Source organism: Etheostoma spectabile, chromosome 22, assembly GCF_008692095.1.
Source record: "Etheostoma spectabile isolate EspeVRDwgs_2016 chromosome 22, UIUC_Espe_1.0, whole genome shotgun sequence".
Lineage (NCBI taxonomy): Eukaryota > Metazoa > Chordata > Actinopteri > Perciformes > Percidae > Etheostoma > Etheostoma spectabile.
The window spans coordinates 19,210,851-19,234,072 of record NC_045754.1 but is presented as its reverse complement, the minus strand read 5'-3'; the positions used below and the strand labels follow the sequence as shown (position 1 = coordinate 19,234,072).

At 40.9% G+C, this 23,222-nt stretch overlaps 1 protein-coding gene across 8 annotated transcripts in view; it reads right to left on the bottom strand.

Annotated features, from left to right (window-relative positions):
* col11a1a (collagen, type XI, alpha 1a) overlaps positions 1–23,222 on the bottom strand; it is a 95,894-nt gene that overhangs the window by 63,928 nt on the left and 8,744 nt on the right. For 3 of the 8 annotated variants that reach the window (XM_032503774.1, XM_032503781.1, XM_032503775.1), the window contains exons 4-10: positions 22,785–22,947; positions 7,190–7,315; positions 5,121–5,210; positions 3,747–3,842; positions 1,987–2,268; positions 304–369; positions 62–103 (exon numbers count right to left, since the gene is read on the bottom strand). In XM_032503774.1, coding sequence (XP_032359665.1) covers positions 62–103; positions 304–369; positions 1,987–2,268; positions 3,747–3,842; positions 5,121–5,210; positions 7,190–7,315; positions 22,785–22,947 — 865 coding nt within the window. Of the gene's footprint in view, positions 1–61; positions 104–303; positions 370–1,986; positions 2,269–3,746; positions 3,843–4,047; positions 4,234–5,120; positions 5,211–7,189; positions 7,316–22,784; positions 22,948–23,222 lie in introns of all 8 variants that reach the window. The other 5 variants (XM_032503776.1, XM_032503777.1, XM_032503778.1 and 2 more) reach the window with 5 other exon arrangements.

The following is a 23,222-nucleotide window of genomic DNA, read 5'->3' as shown; positions in this document are numbered from 1 at the left end:
GGTGTATAACCGCGCCCAGGTGCAACCCACTGACTTATTTCTTTTTCGACAATATACTCACAGCTGGTCCGGAGGGTCCTGGTGGTCCTTCAATCAGCATGCCCTTAAAAAAAAAAAACACATTGTTTCACACCACAAACACTGTGCAAGAGCAGGTTTGGGATAAGTCAACTAATTTGGTTTCAGATCATTTGCAACTTATGTGATACAAGTAAGGGAAAGTTTCGACAGCTCACTCAGTAAACAGAATAATTTGACATGAAATGATTTGACAAACTACAATGACATGATTATATCACTTACAGGCTCAATGACAGCCGGCTCGCCCTTTTCTCCTTTCTGGCCAAAGGCTCCTACAGCCCCCGCAACCTGCAGTCACAAAGCAAACAGAGGTGACATTCTTCACACAGCAGCTATAGTCTACAGGTGAATGGATAGCAATGATGATAAGGAGGATGTTTGTTAGTGCTGGAACAATCTATCAATACCACATACTTAGGTGCAACTACTGTAGCTATGTAAGAGGCAGAGAGTGAATCAAGAATGACCCAAAGTGAAATAACATTATGTGACCAAACAGTAAAAATGTTAGTTGTACTGAGCAAGAATGTACCTCTATGTGCTTGAAATGCAGCAATGGTGTCATTGCATTGCCATTGGGCAGTATGGCTAATGATGACCAACTAAAATGTTGCTAAACGAGGCAACCGTCTGTGGTTTGTTCACATCTGTAACAGCAGGCTTGGTAGCGAACAACAGCTTTTAGCTGAGCTGGACCAGAGAATATTAGGATAAAACAGATCGGTGATGCTGTTATGCCCTCATTGTTCTCTGTGAACTTTGCTGGAAGTGCTGTCATGTAGCGTTTTATGTGCAATGAGCACTGTGCCCCCACCCCCGGTAAAACACTAATTTATAGTAACAGACAATAAGTAACATTGCCTTACAATGTACAGTTTCACATTTAAGTGAAGTAAAGCATCTTCTTTTCTAATCTTTGTGCACTGTTGCAAATGACAAAATCTAAATACATAGCTGAACAAAAATATATTTTATTCGTGGTATGACCCAGCTGCATTGTGTGTTTATATGTGTTTTGGGGGTGAAAGTGGAGAAGGTGGGAAGAGATGGGTAGGACTAAAAGCTTGAAGCTAGAAGTTTGTTCAAGAGTGGGAGGTTGGGCGGTGTGTACGTAGAAGGGTACTAAAAAGACCATTAAAGTCCTTGCCCTCACATGCTGACAATACCCACAGGCACACATACACAAATTTGTGTTTGCTGATGTTCTAAAAGTAGGTAAATTTAAACAGCACTGGGGCCAAAATGGATAAACAAAGACAAAGTGTAAAGAAGGATGTATTTTACATAGTTATACTTTACGCAGATGACAAACTGTGACAAGGAATCCATAACATCTTGATTACGATTGCGTGTGAATGTGTGTGTGCTGTGAAGTTTTGCGCTAATTTCTGTGCATAGAGGGAGGGATATGACAGACAGGCTGCTTGTTAAAATGTCAGAGGAGGAGAGGGAGAGATCCAATCTGACTGCTGAGATGAGTGAGTGGGGAGGGGAACGTATGGCTCGTTGGGTATGTATGGGTGGTGTGAAGGTTGGGCCGACATTAACTGAAGGACATTGTCTGAGGAGAGAGATGAAGTTTAAAGAAAGAAAAACTAAATATGTTTGTGCACACACTGTACAGTATGTCAGAATGTGATTTAATAAATTAAGAAGTAATAAGTCACACTCTTTCTCAGAAAACACAGGTGCATGCATTGTCCCTATCATAGCTGTCAATCATTAAATCACTAGTCACACACAAGTGGGACAGCAGCAAGACTCCACACCATGACACATTACCAAGCAACCAACTAGGAAGGCGTGCACTGGAAGACAGAGTGAGTTCATTACACAAACAGAGTCCCTAATGCGTGCTGTTCATGCTCACACCCCTCAGTCACCCGGCCAGGGTGTGGTACTTACGGTGCTCTCAGAAACGTCAGTTTCAGCAGCTATCCCAGGCCCCACCTCATCATCGTAGGCTCCCGTGGGTTTGGACAGGGCTGTGCCATACTCATCATATGCTCCGTAATCATACAACCTGTTGTCAATCTCGCCCAAGTCATACTCCTTTAGGGTATATTCCTTAAGGTCATATGCTTCCGCACCAGTGTCCAAGTTGTCCACCGTTTCTGGGACAATGGACTCCGGAACAATGGGAGTGGCCTCGGTGACATATGCACCGATAACATCCTCCTCCACAGCCTTCCAGGTGTTACCCAAGCGAAGAAGGGGGTTGGTAATGATGAGCAACCAAGGAAATAAGCATGTTAGTTAAGCAATTGAGGAAAATGGTCTACTTGTAGGTGTTATTAAAGCAAATTGAAAGTAAATTCAGCATGATTTGCAGAAAACTGACCTTTAAATAGCAATGGTAACACCATATTTATTCCAACAACAATACAAATCTTAAGTTATCATTGAGGAAGAAAATATCTGACCGTTACTGTTTAAATTGAATATGTTCAACAACAACAAAAATATATATATTATTATATGCTGATTAAGTATATGCATTTACAATCCTAGAAAAAAACTGGTGTTAAACTTTTCCATGGATAAGTGGATGGATATGTTACAAATTATGTATGCTATTTTAAATTACACATTCATGAAATACGGTTGTGCAGTTATCCCTACAGTACACCTAAGTTCAGTAAATAGACATGGTATAATACAAAGGAATAAATGAAGTGTTACCATAGTAGCTGAATAAAATCAACTCTGAGGATTAAAAGTTTGTTAACCATAAATGTCACATAGACTTTGTTACCTCAGCCTTCTTTTCTCTCTCATCATACAACCATACATGATATACTGATACAGACAGTAAAAAAGGCTGAAAAGACACTAGCAGCTATTTGCATGGAAACATAATCAATCAATCATCAGATTGTAGTAGCTGTGCACATATATAGAGTGCATCGAGATGCATACAACTCAAATTTACTTTTGTTAGTCAACAAATCCATTTTGATAGAATATGTTTCGAGCCGGCTGTGTATATATAAAAACACTCTGTATTTGGCACAATTACTACAAACACAATCACCTGGCACAATGTTTTCTTTCATTCCAAACTGATCACTGTTTAGCTTTAGCTTCCGATAACAACAAAGTGGATGCACACAGTTATTTTTGGCAGAAATCCATCTTGCCAAGTGATATATTTAAAATTGCCTGGAGAATGACATCCACTTTGTCTAAATGCTGCAGTAGATAATGCACATTCATAGCTGGCTGTGAGGAGATTTTTGCTCTTTTAGAGGTTATTAGCAGAACTAGTGATACAAAACCAAGCATAAGATGTGATGGACAGGGCACATTTTGTTAAACAGATAATCCACTACTCTCCACATTTATTGTAAGTGACATGGGATGAGAGAGGCTTTGTCATCATCAACTTCTTCCACATTATTTTCTAAGCATGCAATGCATCCCTATAATCCACATAGTGTATGCAGTGAAACAAGTGGATTGTAGCTTTTAAACATTAACAAATCTTCCCTGTCCATCAGTTCTGCCACACATCAAAATCTTAAGTCAGAAGACACAACAATTCATTGGAATGGTTGTGTCATTTCATACCAGATATTTCCTTTGGTAAAATCTTCCCGGCCCACATTTCCCAAAACCCCCAACACCGTTTTTTAGAAGTAGATGAGAATAAGGATAAAAATTACCTCACTGGGTCCGCTCGTGGGAAAGGGAGCCTGAGTTTGAGTACCATCTACAGTTCCGTAGTCAAAGTCTGTATTGTAATCTCCTACATTGTTTGGCTGAGTCATGTTGAAAAAAGGAAAGAAATATAAAGCGAAGGTTAAAGCAAAAGCTCAAACCAGAGGTTATTTGCTAGGGGTCCTTTCAAGCTGGCTACTTCTACACAAAAGAGGTTAGCGAGCTCTCAGTCTGCCATCATAGATTTTCCCTTCAAGGTTGGAAGATCTTGATGGGATTTGTTCTTGTCTTAACATGAACGTTTACCCTAAAATTGCCTCTCGGTCGAGCTGGCGCTGTGGCCTGGTAGCCAGGCATCTGTCGCTTCTTCTTAGAGGCAAACTTTTTAGCTGGTGATTTTTTGGCAGCAAAGAAGTTTAAGGGCTTGGCCTTAGTTTTACTGAGGGACTTTCTGGTCCTCTTCTTTTTCATGGAGACACTACGTTTCTTTCTCTGGAAGAGGTTGCGGCAACAAAGAACACCAAGACAAACATGGAACATTCAAAAGTGGAAATGATTTAAAGACACAATACGTGGCCGTTGTACAGAGTCCATTCCAGCCAAGCTGTCAGACCCCAGATCCACTTGCCAGTAGCAGCCAATGTACAGTAGTTGGCCTGCATGGTGTGTTTGAAAATGTTGACCATGTACATCAACTACATAGGCTGAAATTGGAATGCTGACCAAGTTAAAGTTAACTTTAGATCATGTAACAGTTGGGTGAAAAGGATGCTGCACAACAATTGAGGACTGGGCCTTTCATGTGACATACAGGAGAATTTTTGGGCACATATAAGGAGCTATCTGGGAAAGATGCACAAACAAACAAAGGATTTGCCTTTCAGCAACTCTTTAGAGCCATTGCAGTAATAAAATAGTAAAAGTTTGCCAATATCCATATGTATACAATAGTTTTAAAGACATGCTGGAATGCAAAAAAAAACACTCAAAGCAGATGGCATTTTCCCAGTGAGAGAAGGCAGCAGCCTCATAAAACAGACACAAGGAGGACTGACACACTTAGTATGTTTATATGCACACTCAAAGTTCTACCTCCGCTGCCTTGCTGTAAGGTCATAGTCAGAGTAGGCATAACCAGGTCAGGACAACTAGATTATAGATAGATTATTCTTTCAATGTAGTGGGGCAAAAACACAGGTCTGAAACATTCTAATCATTATATGGTCATAAAGAGGATTATTCCCAGTTACTGGAGTATTGGCGTGCACGTAAACATAACATTGAGACATCACACAGACAACACAAGGCGAACTGAGCAATGGGATGGATGACGGACAAAAAGAGACATTACAAACTTTTTTTTTCCTTTTTTCATTTACCTGTGGGTCAGAATACTCATCGGTTGGAATGGTGTCTGTGGCTCCCTCAGAGTAATCATAGAACTGAGAGTAATCTAAATCGGTAGTGTACTAGGGAGGTTGGGATAGAGAGAGAGGAGAGAGAGTGGAATGAAGAGAATTCTTAGTGTTAGCATTAGTGCTCTTTCAGCAAGAGGATGATACATATTGTACATATCATCCTGGGCATGCTACATGTTCAAACAGGTAAAGCCAAAGTGTAATGCTGTAATGCATTACAATGTTTCATTTATAACATTAAGAAGCAGGTCTTCTAATAACTAACAAATCATAATGACCTTTAAATAATCAAAGCCAAGTGTTACTCAATTAGATAATGGTCTTAATATGGTAAAGAAACAAGTAAACAAATACTAAAACTAGCCATGTGAGTCTTAGCCCACAAAACGTAAGCAGATGGGATGTTTAAGAACTCATAAAACAACAAAGAAACCACAAAGACCAAAACACCAGCTGCATTTCAGGGTCATTGTAATGGAACTTTCTTACTGCAAGCATATAAATTGCACACTTCAGTACTTTTAAGTTCAGCTAGATTAAAGGGGTCTGACATAAAGAAAGTGCATCTTCTTTTAATTAAGTAGTTTTTTTGCATTTTTGCAAGAATAGGAAATGAAACTATACAGTACAATATAATAATACTCTGTAATAACACTCTGATAATCGACTTCTAGTCATGAAGGTTTAGCACTTTATGCTCCAACTTGAAAGTGAAGTCTGAAGATGATGCAATGCTAAACTCATTCAAAATGATGGGTTATAGTATTTGGCAGCATGTGCATTTCCAATTATCAAACTAAGGAAGCCTGGATGGACCTCTGGGGACTCTGGCACTGATTTAGGTCCAGGCTCCACATTGCAATTTTATAGCTGGTCAGTGTCCATGATTGTTTCCCCCATGCCCCTTATAATCATCTTAATGATTAAAGGGCTTAACTTGTTGCACTTAAGACTGATGCAGTTTTAAGTGTGTGAGTAGTTAAAATCCCTAATGCATCTATGGAATAACAAAGAGAGACATGTATTCCACTTTGTCATTGGCTGCTGCTTGGTCAACTCTTACTCACAGGAATACAACTTATAAGTAAACAGTTGGGGTTAATAGGCTGTTATAAATTGCAGAAAAAGAGAGAGATAGAATAGGTAGCCCTACCAGCTGCTTTCATTATAACTTCAAAATTAACATTTCACACTGCATGTTGATCAGCGCTGACTGAATTCCCCAGCGTTTGCACTGTGGTCATTAGTCATTATTGTTGGTACTTTAAATGGTAAATATAAACTAAATATCACAGGTCAGACACCAGCTGCTGCTGCGCTGCTTACCATGCTTTAAAATCTTCAAGCAAGGTGCACGTCTTGCCACACACACCTCCAATCAGGGACATCACAACGGGCACCTTTGACAGCTGATGGAAGACACCTGCTATGACATCACTAATTGGGGTGTGGAAAGATGTGCACCATGCACAGTTTTAAGAATTCATTTAGTGCAAATTTACCCCAACGGTTCGATAAAGTATGTCTGTCAATATGTGAACATATTGAAATACTGTCAAATGAATACATTCATATTCATATTACACTTGTCTGTGTGATTGTCTTGCCAGTACTAGTGTAGCCTGACTAATCAGCACTCTACGGATTTACTTTACGTGTCTACAATACCTGATCTATTGTATGGTAAATTCCCTTAATTATATCCTATTTTAACAAAAATATTTTCCATAGTGTAAAACGTGCTTAGCCACATACTGAAGTGGTTCTATGAAGTGCATTAACAGTACAAGGCAAAAGCCTCACCAAAATGGAAACCAATACACAGGCAACTATCAAAGCATTTCATTTCCGAATAAAACCTGACATCTGTGAGTCCTTTGCATGTCAAAGACATCAGTAGGCCATGAAAATGGCCATTAAGCAGTGCAAAAGTGAAGCTCTCCAATATCTCCTGATAAAAAAATACAAATGAATCAGGCCCCTTGATTGGTTCTCTATTGTATCTCCCCCACCCTCCCTGGTTGGCTGACCTCTGCCTCTGGCTCCTGGGCCTGCAGGGAATCCCTGTGGGGGGTGTGACAGTCAGGGCTGTAATGTTCACAGTAGTCATATGCTGCTTTGGGATCAGCCACAATCAGAAGTTGCTGGATGTCACCCTGCAGAAAACAGAAAAAGAAAAATGTGTCAGATCACCTATCATCATACAGGAACACATGTTGTCCATAAGTAATCCTCCATTTACAAAATATTTAGATAATATTAGAAATCACTACTTTGAATTAGATGTATTTACAAAGGTAGATAAAATCACGTCTTTTGCAAAAGACAAACCTGCGCGCGCGCGCGCACACACACACACACACACACACACACACACACACACGTCATGTTTCATCTTGCTCACACACTCACACATACTGGGGGAAGTGGTCTACTGTAAATGCAAATCTTAAATTGCAGATGTGATCTCTTAGGTCCCATACACTTATAGAGTCTGGCAGAGTAAATACCCCTCTTGTATGATTAAACAGCTTGACACACACCCCACGGAGTCCACACTCACATGGTGCAGGGAGGAAGCTAAGTTCAGACACTGGGAAGATTGTTATTATCAGCGCCAGGGTTTACCTCAGGAAATCAAGTAAACATGTATCATCAAGACACAAGCAACACCTGGGGTGTCCATGTGTGCTACAGTAAAATACTGTTCAGTAAGGTTTACTCCTCAACATTTACCATTTTGTTTAATGTCGCACTATTTTTTAAGTTTAAGTTATAGCTGAACTGTAAGATATTCTGCCGTAGTTTATAATTTTGTCCTAACTCTTAACAACCCATTTGTTTTTAAATCCTTGCCAAAAACAGCAAATAACATTATCGTTACTGGCCACAAAACAAGTCAAGCTCCACATAACACTCAATTATCAACAGCTTTAAATTTGAAGTTTAAAATAGCTCACAAGATCACATTACTTACTGATGGTGTCTGATGCAGTGAGTGTCAAAGGGGATTGTGCTAAAATTAAGCCATTTCCACAAATGTTACTTGCAAAAAAATTTTTTTTATCAAAAACCAACAGTACACAATGACACAATGGTTTTGTCTGAAAACAAATAAAATAGCAGACAGGAAAAAGTAAAACTGTCCAAATCTGGGAAAATTTCTCAAGCCACAATGTTCTCTCTATGGTTGGGATAGCTAACCACAATGCTTGATACCATTCCAGCACCGTCTCGCCTCGTTGTCAGTCCTACAGCTAAAGCACACCGCTCACTGCAAGACAGCAAAACATATTGGTGAAAGCATTTGGATTTTTCTTTGGAGTCTGTAATTGCTTGAACTGAGTTCCTGGAGGCTGGTTTTTGAGCCTTTATACACATTGTAAAGACAGCTGAGAGGGGGGTCTTGGGAGGTGGATGAAGGGGCATGTCTTTGGTTAGGATGTTTGGCAGGCAAGCACACAGAGATGCCTGAGCCCAGAGGTAAAATCCTGATGCACTTGTGTGAGCAGGGACACTATAAGTTGAAAAACAGAACAGACGAATGGCAGAAGAACACGAGAGAAATGAAGCAGGCTGCAACTTGTCATGAGAATGTGTGCATGTTTGTGTGCACACCTTCCTGTGTTAAAACTAGATATATGGATCTTTAACATTTACCTCAGTATAAACAGCAATGTGTTAAGGCTTGCCTCATGGGAAAACAAGCAGTACTCCTTGAAACTGAGTAACCATCCATCAACATTTTTTTGCACGGCTTCAGTTTGCCGATGTCCAGAGGAATGCTACTTTACCTTGATTTTCTCTCACTGGTTGAATGTATCTCTAACAATTAAAGCATATGTTGTCATTCAAGTACGAGTACGGCACCAAACTTGAAACAATAACATGCAGCACATTCTGCCTTGCTTAGTACTAAATTTAAGGGATTTGGCTCATTACTTAAATACACAGATTCCCAATCTAAAGAATTCATTCCAGCCTTCTGATTTAATGGGCCAATCACAGTACTTCTGCTCATACCATTTTTAAAGGAACATGCCAACTTATTGGAACTTTAGCTCATTCACCATATCCCCCAGTGTTAGACAAGTCGATACATACCCTTCTCTGCGTGCTGTAATTCTGTCTGACACCCCCAGAATTAGCTTAGCCTAGCAAAGATCCTGCAGGTCACTGGTTCCAACTAGCTACTGCTCCTAATACAGTAAGTGACAAAATAACGCTAACATGTTCCTATTTACATGTTGTGATTTGTATAGTCACAGGGTGTACAAAAAACAAGGTCACATGAGATAGAGACTTATTCTAACCGCATACTAACTGGGAACTATATTCTCAGAAAGGCAAAGCACTGGTACTTCTGCTACTTGGGGGGAGTGATTTGCTCGCTGCACCCGAGAATCCCGGTCACGGAGAAGAGAGTTCGCCTGGAGTCTGATCAGAGTTGGAGTAATAGACGATTATGAGATACTAAAAGCATAGTTTACAATCATAGGTGTTTGCTGTATTGTAAAGAGCAGCAACAATAAGCAGGAAAGCCTTGTAATACCATGAGGTTTCATAGAATTTCAACCAAAAACGCTGACCGCTGAATCTATGGCAACTTGCTCTGGATATGGATCCAAATACACCTGGAGCCACCTTCAAGAACCATCGTGTTTGCTCAGAACATTTCACTGAAGATGATTATTATGAAAAAATGGAATTAGCCGCACGGACCATGAAACGTGTGCTGCAGGTTACGCGGCCATCCCATCGATAGTACAGACCGGACAAAGTGGATCCTCCGCAGCTACGGTAAGTCTTCTGTTACGTTTTCAGAGGACTAACTACTGTAACAGTGGTAACGTTAGTAACACTATTACATGAATAGGGTGGTAACTACTACTGCAGTTGTTTTCGGGCTACATTTATTCCCTGTAATGTTACTGTGCTGGCACCAATGCGATTTTTCACCCTACAATAAGAGAGATCATGACTGAAGCCTTTACCTTGCTAATGAATTGGATTCCACATATACATATGTACCCATATACTCAGAACATACTCCTGGGCACTCTCTGTTATCTAAAATGTTTTTATAAATTCACTGTCAATTGAGCAGTTCACACTGTATACTTGATTACATCACACATTTGAGTTTTAGCACTCTACTTTTTACCTTTGTGAGAGAGTTGCTCAGGTTCACTAAATTGTTAGACAATAGGAATAACATGTAGGAATTGTGAAAATGGGTATACAGTGGGAGAAATAAGTATTTGACCCCTTGCTGATTTTGCAGGTTTGCCCACTTACAAAGACTGCAACAATCAATAATTTTAATCATATGTACGTTCTAACAGTGAAAGACAGAATCCCAAAGAAAATTCCAGAAAATCACATCATATGAATTTATTAAAATTGATAACCATCTGATGAGGAAAAACAAGTATTTGACCCCCTGGACAAACAGCATGTTAATATTTTGTAGAAAAGCCATTATTGGCCAGCACAGATGTCAAACGGTTTTTATAGTTGGTGACAAGGTTTGTGCACATTTCGGCAGGGATGTTGGCCCACTCCTCCCTGCAGACAGCCTCCAAATCATTCAGGTTCCGAGGTTGTCGCCTGGCAACTCGAATTTTAAGCTCCCTCCAAAGATTTTCAATTGGATTCAGGTCTGGAGACTGGCTAGGCCACTCCAGAACCTTGATGTGCTTCTTCTTCAGCCACTCTTTTGTTGCTTTGGCGGTGTGCTTAGGGTCGTTGTCGTGCTGAAACACCCATCCTCGACCCATCTTCAGCTCTCTCACTGAGGGAAGGAGATGTTGGTCCAGAATTCCACGATACATGGCCCCGTCCATCCTCCCCTCAATACGATGGAGTTGTCCCGTCCCCTTGGCTGAAAAGCACCCCCAAAGCATGATGTTGCCACCACCATGCTTGACGGTGGGGATGGTGTTCTTTGGGTTGTACTCTGTGTTCTTTGCCCTCCAAACACGACGAGTTGAGTTGAGGCCAAAAAGTTCTATTTTGGTCTCATCTGACCACATCACCTTCTTCCAGGCCTCTTCTGAGTCGTCCAGGTGGTGAATGGCAAACTTCATGCGGGCCTGTACATGTTTCTTCTTGAGCAGGGGGACCTTACGTGCGCTGCAGGATTTCAATCCATGACGGCGTAGTGTGTTACCAACCGTTTCTTTTGTAACTGTGGCCCCAGCTGCCTTCAGTTGATTCATCAGTTCCCCCCTTGTGGTTTTGGGATGATTCCTCACCGTTCGCATGATCAGGGACAACCCACAAGGCGAGATCTTGTGTGGAGGCCCAGACCGAGGGAGGTTGGCGGTGGTGTGGTGCTTCTTCCATTTCCTGATAACTGCACCGACAGTTGATCTTTTCTCTCCAAGTTGCTTTCCGATTCTCTTGTAGCCCATCCCAGCCTTGTGCAGATCTACAATCTTGTCCCTGATGTCCGTAGAAAGCTCTTTGGTCTTGCCCATGGTGGTGATGTTGGATGCTGGTTGTTTGGGTGTTGACAGGTGTCTTTTATACAGGTAACGAGGTGAGGCAGGTGTATTTGATGTAGATAATTGGTTGGGATTGGGGCTGTGTCTCAAAGAAAGACTAACTGGCTTGTAGGAGCCAGAATACTTGCTGTTTGGTAGGGGGTCAAATACTTGTTTTTCCTTATCAGATGGTTATCAATTTTCATAAATTCATATGATGTGATTTTCTGGAATTTTCTTTGTGATTCTGTCTTTCACTGTTAGAATGTACATATGATTAAAATTATAGATCGTTGCATTCTTTGTAAGTGGGCAAACCTGCAAAATCAGCAAGGGGTCAAATACTTATTTCCCCCACTGTAGTTCCTCTTTAAATCTTTGGTATCCGAGTTGTAAGAAGAATTGTGCACCTCTCCTGATAATATCAATTAATGTCAGTGTTGGCTTTTAAAAACATTTACTATACTGACCATGAAAAGACAAAACTGACCTGCCAAAGGGGCATAGGAAAGCATTAAACCTAGGTGCCAAGTCTGGAAAGACCTCAGCTGAGCGTGTGTCGTGTGTACTGTATGTGTGTTTGGGAAGGCTCAAGCTCAACACAGAAAATTAGATCAAGCCTATCACTGAGTCAAGTTGACATGTATTACCTCATGTGTCACCCTAAGACCAACAGTGAATGCTTGAACCCTGCCTGGAGTCAACGCTAATAAGTCCATGTCTGAGAGCCACCCGTCTGCAAACAAACAGGCTGTGGGGACATGGTGTTCAACCTCTGGACCACATCAGTGCAAGTAGGAGACTTTTGACTGTTTCATGACAGACCAATTCAATAATACATATACATGGAAACAAGAAAAGATGGGATAAACATATAGGCTACTCTAGGTGTTAGTATGAAAGCACTAAGTCTAAGATTAAAAACATGCAAACGCTGAAGAACAACAAATGAATAAGTTAATCATTTTAACATATACTCCTGCAGACAACTTTCTTCCTTTAACCTGTCTTTCCAGTAAAAAAAATAAGAGTTGATTCACCAAACAAACAAGAGCCAACTCACAAAGCCGAGACAAGGGAAGTAAGAAACTGATGTCAACTCAGGAGGGAAACACTACTAGGGATCCAGAGACAGACAGGCAGGGATTAAGAGAGAGCAGCTGGGATGGTAAAAGACGTTTTTTGCTGGGAAACACCTGGGGAGAGTTATGATGAGGCTCTGGGCCTGTCTTCCATTGTGGACTGCTGAGATAAAAGCCCCTGGCAACTTGGAGCAAAGCCAGAGCTCCAAAATATGCCCTTCCTGTCTACAGCACAGCACAGAAACAGGCCACGAGGCTGTGTGTTGATGACTACCGTGTCAGAGGTCAACGAGAAAAGAGAGGCTGAAAGAGAGAAGCCGGGTCAACACCAACAGCTGAGGCTTCCAAAATCCATTTACTAGTTCATACCTGTTATATCCTTAAGTGGAGCTTAAGGAGCATTTAAAGCATCATTACCCTTTGAAAAACATTTAAATTATAATTATAATAATAATTCTTACTATCAGGTGATAATGTAATAAAATTGGAGGGCAGAAATTTCAAGACAAAATAAGAGTTTTTCTAGATTACTCTGTTTTTGGGATCATTAAGAGCCAAAATCCTAATTGCAATCAAAATTTAGTTTAATTGCACAACCCTACAAACTATGTGATTTTTTATTTGAGATTTCTGAAACTCTATGTTTATGACTGGAGAACTGGTGGATTTCTCTTGTCTGAGAGCTGCTTTGACTCTGTGGTGTCTGTTCAGAACTATACAGTATGTAGTGTAAACTACATCACTACTAACACATCTGAAATTTGTGAATTAAATTCTTTCATTGTGCATTTAATTAACACTGGCTTTCTTTCTTACATTGTGTTCAGTCCTTTTAAAGCAGTTACTCTCAGTTTGGCATAGTCAGGATCTAGATACTATTTCTCTCTGTAATGCAGTGCAAACAGGGACAGAGAAATAAAACCATCTTTTTCTAAAAGTATTATTCACCTTGACCTCATCCTGTCCAAAAGGCACCATGGGACATAAATACACATGGAGGAGGTCAAAGGTTTCAGTCGTGCACAATAACAGAGTTCCCACAGAGGAGCTGCATGAATACAACCTCCATGTTTTCAATGGTCAGAATACAGCACGGTTTAGTTTTGTTGTGATGACTCTTTTGTCTTTTCTCTACTAAAATCCAAAGCACATATTGTAATTGCAAGGCTAGTGCAGGCCATCACTGGCCAAATCAAAACACAAGTAGTTGTCACCATTGGTCCTTTGACATACCTTTGCCCAGGGCAACATACCTTTAGTCTAACCATTGCTAACTGCAATTAAACAGCCCCATACAACAATTAGTCACTTCCTTTCAGCCTATACAGTACAGTTTCTCTGAGAAGAGAGAAGAAATAAAAGAGACAGAAAGAAAAGCCCAAAAGAGTTTTCACACTGAACAGTTGGAGGATCAACTCTCCAAAACATGGCATTAAAAGAAGTACAGAGAATAGCTCATTTAAACAGTTTAAAGAGTTACAAAGTAGCTGTATTGTTATGTGCTATATATAATTCTTTGGCAGTTGAAAAAAAATAAATCTGGAATCTTATAATCAATCTGAAACAGGCAAAACAAAGAATGCCCCTCCTTAGTGATGCTTCTGAGAATACTATCAAGGCTAGCAGACTCGCTAAAACAAACTATCCAACACAAACCATTATGTTAATTTTAAACAAGATGCATCTTCTGGCAATACTGGTGGTGTGACATTGAGACATAGACCACCTCAGCCCTATCTAGTCCTTATGGTAAGACACATTGAGCACTGTTGAGCGTTTGCTACCCAAAAATAAAGGGAATAGGCAGGTATGTATATTTAGTGTGCACGATTCAGACAGGTAATGTCAGCGAGGCATGAATAGACAGTCTTATGACTTTGGCACGGTAGGGAGGCCTCAAGGTGGGGAGGGTGGAGAGGGAGAAGGAGGTGGTGAGCAGGGGAGAGTATGCGAGAGAAGGGGGGGTGAGGAAATGAGGAAGGCCTGACGGGGCAATGAAAGACTCCCATTCATCTAAACCAGATCCCTTTGCAACGGTGGTCGCTTCCAACCTGGGGCAGGTATGGCATGAATAGACGTTTATGAAAAACGTGGGTCAGCTTGTGAAAACAAATGTTAGGGTTTGAATAAGGGAGCAAATGTTTTATTATTACTGAATAAATTATCAATCTATCTCTGGCAATCCAAAATTACCACTGTGGTATAAAGGGGAGTAAACTGTAAATAAATAGCCACTGCTATAAGCTAGTCCAAGTGTTTCTCACATTCCTCTAATTTTCTTACACATAAGTTAAATTGTTATCAAATCACATATAGTGACTAACTAAAATAACAAGAAGAGGTCAGAAAGAGAATCTGCTAACGTGCAACATTTCTCATTATAATCACCGGCTTGAATGCAGAAGGCCAAGGAATTTACTTCCCTTGTATATACCAGCATGCATCGGGCCCTGTGGATCCCTGAGGAGAGCATGGACAGAGAACAGACAGGAGACCTGTTCCAAAACCCACACAGACAAGACCCTGTTAACTGACTTATGGCTCATATTTTCAGCCACATCCACCGGCCTACCTCTGACTGGACACACTGTTTCATACAAATTCTGGTTTCAGTGCCCTCTCATAAATCCAATCGAAGCTTACAGGACAAATGAAAGCAAATCTGCTTATAAAGCTTTGCACCCAAGAAATCCTGTCTCTAGCTATTCTTTCTTGAGTAATATGACAGTAATCTCAGTCAGCCTAAAATTAAATATCAGCATCATCCTGCTAAAATCGGAATAAAAACAATTTCTAATTAAGGTCAAAAAAATTGTGATAAAATTACGAACTAAAAGGCTTAAAAAACTTTTTTAAACTTTTTTTGAGAAAACCTCCTTTCCCTTAGATAGCACTATCGACAACAATGCAAAGGGTGCAAGAAAAAAGATTAAATCATTGGGACCCCGTGCGAGAAAGGTATGCCAAAGAAATAGGCTTAAAAAACAAGTGCGCATCACCCTTCAAACTTGGCATCAAATATGACTAGTCATTCCTTTCCCCCATTAAAAAAACCAGCCCTCTCCCAAGCAAACACCCCCCCCAACAGCCTTTCTTTTTGGTTTCTTCCCACCAAGAAGCCCTTTGGGGTCAGGAAATAATTTGTCTGCAATTGACATCTCCCTGACCCCATGCCACACCCCCTCTGATAAAACTGTTTCGAAAAGCCAAAGTTAAATCATGATATTTTTGTTCCTGCTTCTTACGTGCAACGCTTTCTGTTTTCCCTGTTCTGCTTGCATATTTTTTGCTGATTTTTTGTGAAAACGTGTTTTCCCCTCGAGAAACATGAGCAGGGGCCTTGGACACTTAAAAACCTGGATATACTTTTTTTGTAACATAGAGGCTATTCCCATTTTTAAAATTTTTTCTGCTGACGGGCCTCCCAAATGCCAAGCCTTCCTAAAAGTGTTGTAGAAAAGAATTGCAAGATGCCCCCTTTCCGAGAAGATTACAAACCCTTCAAAATTTTTCGGGAAACCAGTTCCCTTCTGAAGTGAACGGGGAATTAGATCTTTGGAAAAAGACCCCCTTTCCCAGGGCCCCATAAAAAGGACGAGATGCTAACCCCGGCTATTAGCCCCAAACAAGATCAAGAAACGGGGAGGGGGGAACGGGTAAAAAATAACAAGTGGGGTCCCCCGGGGAACTCGTCGGGTGCAAACCCTAAGAGAAAATCATTTCCTGGAAAGGAGGACGACTAAGGGGCCCGGGCACGCGCCCGAGGTTGTGATATGCCCGGGCGGCCTCATTTCTCGGGGCAGGCCCCCTCTTAAACCCCCCTGTACCTATAGGACACAGGGGGCCCAGCAAAAAAGGGGAAAATAACAAAAAAGCCCCCCCAACAACCTTTGGGCAACGGAAAACGATTTCCCCTCTGTGAAAGACCGGAAGTCATTGATGACCGGGACGGGGTCCCCCCACACAGCGGGGAAAGGGGATGAGAGAAATTCAAAAGTAAAAAGAAACAACTGGGCCTAAACCCCCTTTTTGGGGGTGATTTTCTGTAAAAGTTTTAAAAAAACAAAAAAACACCAAAAATATTTTTTCCCCAAAAAGACAGGTGCCCCGCTGCCCAAAAAACCCCAGTACGGGGCAGCACCCCAACGTGAAAAACATTTTTGTATAGGGTCAAATGAGTTGAAAAGCAACGTTAAATTGTGAACGGGACTTTGGGGAATGTTTGAACGTCCCCCCCTAAGCCAAATTTTTTTATCGGGGTCCTTACCGTCAGTCGAAGAGGAGATAAGACAGCGACTTTTGGAAAAACAAAATTTTTTCAACTAAATGTCCCCCACTCTCTAAAGTTCTTGACTTTAAAAAATTTTTGGGAGGCAGACACTTTTTAAGCGTGTTCCTTAAAAGCCAAGGGTAAGCTTTCCCCTCTAATCTGCTTTACTTTCTCGCACCTCTCTCCCTCTGCCAAGGTCCAAAACAAAAAAAACCAAAAAAGGGCGGCAGTGCCCAAAACAGCCCCCCCTGGAAAAAGATTTCCATGGAGCCAGAAGCAAGCACAACCTCCATCCCCTCTTCCCCCGCCCCCCCTAAACCCTTCCCAACCCCAAACCTTTGGGTTCATCGCTGTCCTCGATTCTCCACAACCCCTTTTTCCCTTTTTTTTCCCCCATAAATTTATGCACCCCTTCCCCTACCCCCTGGCTAAACCCCGGGGAAAAAGAAAAAACGCCAAGCACCACTACCAGATTTCAAAAAACCCCCTTCCCCCCAATGATGGGACGCTTGGTAAAAAATCTGGCAACCCCATTGTATTCCGGGGCCTTTGGGCTCAGGACTAGTAAAAAGACTTTTTTCAAAACCGGGGCCCTGTGGTTAATTCTTCCTCAATTTCTGTTGTTAGATGGGAAAAAAAGGGAAAAGCATTTAAAACTGCAAATTTAGAAAATTTAGCCCATTCCTCGTCAAAAGCGCCCCCAAAAATAAAAACACACAAACCTACCTACAAAAACGCGGTTTTTTGGCGGGAAAAATCATTTTAATAAATGTTTATTTACTAGCCAATCTAGATTTTTTAGTTTTTAACAAACCCGGGTTAAACCCAAAAACACGCGGCTGTTCTCCGGTCAGCCCCCCCCATTCATTTTTAAAGGGTGGAATAGGTAAATAAAAAAGGGGTGGAGTCGCCTTTTTTTTTAATCTCTTCACTGTACGCAAATATGTTTTGGAAATTTGTTTTTTTTGAAAATGTTGCCTTTAATTAAGATTTTCCCCTCAAGCGATTTTTCTAAAAATTACGGGCCCCTAATATTGTGCAACCTTCATTGATGACTTCCTGAACTGCTGTCTATTATTGCATTTAAATTTTATTTTAATCATTGCGGGGGATTTTAACTTCTGTGACAGCCCCCCGGGAAAGGGGGGCAAAAAAGCGATTTTGTTTTTTTAAATTGTTTACCGCATTACGGAGCCCCCCCCCATAAGGGCCCCTCTGACTTTATTGTTCCAAAAGGGCTGACCTTTTCCCAAGGGTTTGGTGCTGATTGCCCTCTCAATCATTTCCGGTTTTTTTTTAAAGGGACTATCTCTGTGCCCAAAGTTCCAACAAAAATAAACAAAAAAAGGTAAAACACTGAAAAAAACCAGGACACTTTTACAGCTTTCTTCCCACCCGCCCTCTCTGGGCATCATCATGGCTTGTGATATTTCAACTGTACATTTCAATGTTATTGTCCCTTGCTCCCACTAAGGTCAAAGTTGTATCTGTTTAAGAAAGATCTCCATGGGAAATTTCCTACTGGTGAGAACAGGGAAAAAAAGGGAAGGGTTTGGGGGAACGAGGTGGGAAAAAAAATCCTGGCCAATAATCCTAAAAGGAAGGCTTCGTTTTTTAACAATGGGGTTTTTTTTCATTTCTAGCAAAAATTTGGCTTTTGGGGGGGGGGGAAGGGGGAAAAAACCCTCCTTACAAGCCCAAAATTTTTCACCAAGGTGCTGATTTGCCCCCTTTTGTTGTAAAAACCGGCACCCATTCAAGGGTTTTGTTTACTGTCAGCCCAAAAAAACCTGCCCCTTCCCTCAACCATACAAAAGGAAATTTCCTTGCCTGACCTGTTGGGGGTTTCCAAGGCTTTTTAAAAATGTTCCAATTGTTTGTTTGAAAGTTGGGGGCACATCTCCCAGACTTTCCCACAGCCCAAAAAAAGAAATAACCACTTTAAAAAAGAACAACCCAGCCAAGCAAAGGGCCACTTGGGCCAAATAAAAACCCCCGTTTTTGAAAACAGAAAAAGAGCCCCAAAAACCCAAAACCCCTTGACAAAACCGTTTTGTACCTTTCATGTTTCCCACCCCCACGATAACGGCCCTTTTCAAAGGGGGTTTTGCCCACCTTAACAGATAGGCAAAATTTCCCCAACGTAATGATCCGGGGCGACAGGGGCAGAATAATCGCCCATTGGAAAATGGTTTGGGTTCTGGCCAGCTAAACGGGACCTACCAAAAATGGATTATTTGGGCAAGGGGAATTTGACGAAAAAAAGCGTGCGGAGGAAGGCCCTTCTGGGGGCCTTTCTGTTTTTCCGCCCATGGGTCAGATTTGGAGAAAAAAAAAAAAAACCCTGGTTTGCGGGCGCCACCAAATTACAACCACGCCAGGGGGTATAGCCAACAAAAAAAGACAAATCAGAACAAAAACGGGGGTGTGCCGAACTTTCGAAAAAAAAGGGGGGGAAAAATGAGTTTGTTTTTGGGAAAAAAAGAGGAAAATTAAAGCGCGCCAGTTAAAACTGTTAAAAACCCGCAAACCAGCTTGGTGAGTCGGGACCCGACTTTTCCGCCCAAATTTAAGACAATTTCAAGTCAGCCTTAACCCCAAGTTATCAAGGGAAAACTTTGGCAAAAGAGGAAAAAATTTTCCCGCCTTTTTCTTCAGGGACTTTTCACGAACGGGGGGCCCGGCTCCTAAAAAATCAATCGACCTCGCGCAAAAGCGCGCTCGAGTCCTCCCAAAAAAAGGAACTGGTCCCCACCCAGTTGAATCTTTACAGGCCCTGGGGTTCAAAAAAGTTTTAAGACCTTGAGTTTAAATCACAACGGGAGGGCCAAAAAAGGGGGTTGCACTACACAGAACCCCCCAAACCCCGGGGTCTGGGGCAGGTCGCTTTCTGTCCCCAAGTCAGATAAAAGGGTGAAGCAGCTTTTTGGTTTCGCCCTCTACTGGAAAAACCCCGAAAAAGTAAATCCGCCTACCTTTTTTCAAAAAGGCTGACCCCTTTTTGAGCCTTTTTTTAAAGAAATCATTTTTTTAAATTTTTTGGGGGCTGTAAATTTTTCTTTTGGGTTTTTGGGGCCGTTTTTAACGGGGTTCATGGGTTTAGCTTGGGGTTTTTAACGGGTTTTTTACTTGGTTTTTTGTTTTCTGTTTTGGGGGGAAAGCCGGGGTTGCCTTGTTGCTGAAAAGGGGATCCCAAAAAAGTGGGCCGCCGCCTTCCTGCCCTACCAAATCCCCAAAAATTTTCCCCAAAAATGTTGGTTTAGAAAAATTTTGGGGAAAACGGGCTTTTTGCAAAAAAGTGTCCTATCAGCCGCTTTTGCTTGGTTTCTCAAAGAAGGTGCAAGGGGCTCATGTCGGAAAAAACACCGACACAAAAAAAACAGAACAAAGGTTTGGGGGGGGACGAAACAGCAGGGGAGGAAAGAACAAAGGGACCACGGGGGGCGCCCCAAGGGGCACACTTCTTTTAATAACTTTTTCGGCAGCAAATAAAAAAAGAAAAGATAATCGCAACCCACGACAATTGTAAAACCCATGAAGGGACCCCCAGCAGAACAAAAATTTGTAAGGCTTAGTCAAAACGCCAATGCTAAAAAAAATCTTTAAACCTTTTATTTTTTTACACCAGAAAGGCATTAACAGCTGCATCTTTGGTATAGTTTCAGTAACAATCACAAGTATAGCAATGTTTCCAAAATGCATTGCTTTAGTGACAAATGTGCAATAATGACAACAACAATGGCTCAGTTAAAAGGAGTTCAGATTTACTTCAGTATTTACCACATACTAGATGGAAGAGCTAATGAATAATTGGCACTGATTTAATCCTTGAAAAAATGGTCTCTGCAAGTGGACACATCCTTGGCAACTTAAACCTTACAAGCAACTTACTTAAAAGCAGCAGTCTTTCTTCTCTACAGACAAGTAACATGTGCTTACATGACAGAATCACAATCTTTTTTCCATCTAATATGTTTTATTCATTTCAACAAGTAATAACATTACTGCTATTGTACCACTTAGCAGTAACAAGACACCTGCTGTGGGAATTAAAAAACTCCAGCTCAGTTTAGTACACTTATCATGTCAATTCATACAATACTATCATGGCTGCAATTAATCTAATCAAGTTAGAAATCCATTCATTGGTGGGACATTTCACCAATTCACTTCAAGTCAATTCAAACCATCTGGTTAAAAGTCATCCAAGAGAACATTTCAACCAGGCCACCTATTTTTTGGTAAACCTTTTACATGCAAATCTCCCATGGCACTAAACGTCTCTAATTACAAGGTAAAGAGGAGTTTAAACAACAGACCTGATAAGTCTGAGGAGTTGACTGAGATCCAATGTGTGCTTTGCCAAAAAACACAAACAAACAAGCTATAATGATGAACAAAGGTGGCCAAGTTCAGCCGCTTTGACCTGGCTTTCAGATATCACCAAATATCACAAAATCCAGTCACCAGGTAAGGAAGACTATAAATATCATACAACTTAGCCTAGAAGCCATTGTATCACCATCCATTTACAGTTGGTGTAGTGTCTGCTGGGGGTTTTAGGTCGATAGACATCTGCTGTCCAGCTTGTGTGGATGAGCTTGTCAGGAGAGAGAGAAACTATCTTTTCACAGTCATCGAAATCACAATATCACAAGTCCTTGTGTCTTATGTCTACCATACACTATGCTACTTTGAAAAGACTTTAAGTCTGAAACCCTCTCACATTTAAAGACAATGTGTCAGAAGTTAGACTTTTTTCATTGCATACTATAAGATTTTTCAAAGACTGGGAAACTTGCAGGGTCACTATTTGCAAGACAACATCTAGATTATTTTTGAGATTATAGCCCATTCTGCTCCTGGTGGAAATAATAGAAGAAATTTGCATGAGCCAAGACCAAAAATATACAATAATAATTAACATGTTTGATTTTATCAAAACGTCAGGATCAGAAAAAGACTGACTTCAGACAGATCGGGCTGTGTTTTATGACCACTTTACATCGAACGATCGAGGTACCGGGAGTACACCATAACTCTAGCAAAACTCTCATGATTTTTTTCTGACCTTGGAAATGACAGTAAGAATGCTTGAAGGTGTAAGGCCAGTATTAGTTTCCACAGGTATGATTTCACTTTGATAAAAAATACTTAATACAGTAAAAGCAAATAATGAAATAGAAAGAACAGCCACAGACTTTTTACGAAATTCAACTGAACCATTCAACAGGTAACTGTAGAATGGTTCAAAGCATTGCTTGTCAATGATAACCTCAACCTTTGAGTCCCCTTATTGATTTGATTCCTTATTTTTTTGTCTGTATTAAAGCTATTGAAGTAGTGCTTGATTGTGATTTTTAAAGGCTGCCCAAACAGCAAAAATACTTTAAAATACGCCTAGATGAAAAGCCTCCAATATTTGAGATACATGTACAATATCAACGTGAAATTCCTATAAACAAAAAAAAATCTGAAGAACTGAACACCTCCAGATCTGCCCTGGTTTTTATCATCTCTACATTCCTTAATGGCAGCATTGAAGGGGTCTAGTGTTGCCTCAATGGGACATTGACTAAAACCTCCTTAGGCGTAGCACTTTTGAGCAACGTTTAAATCTGGACACAGTTAATACAACACCACAATCTTTTGGGGAATTTTCAGTTCTAGATGATTGCTACACCATTACTGATTAATATGGCACTAAGAAACCTAGCAGTGGCAGCGACATGCAGCTTAAGCAATGCAATCACAATGTTCATGTTCAACACACTGAAAGTTTTACCTGGAAAACCTCTTCATCAAGGATCCTGGTGCCAAACACGGTAATGCCATTTGTGTGGATCGAACCATGGTCACTCCTGAGGAGAGGCTTGATGATCTTCTTCTTACAGTCTACAATGATGGTGACCGTCTTCTTCTCCACACTGATGGCCACACGATGCCACCTGGTCAAGGACACAACAAGGACAGGTGAGAAATAATCATTCTGAAAGACTAGTTACTGTGGCACACATGGGGAATCTTAAGCCATTCTAAGTGCTTTATGTGTGTTAATGATACTGAAAGCAAAGGGTGATGGAATATAAACAACATGCACAAATTAGGACAATGAACACCTATACTTAGTAGGGCAACTGTTAAGTTGTCAATAACATGAAATTCCATCGTAGTAAAAGGTTTGTGGTGGTTGATTACATTCTAAGAAAATCATAGTCCTTGT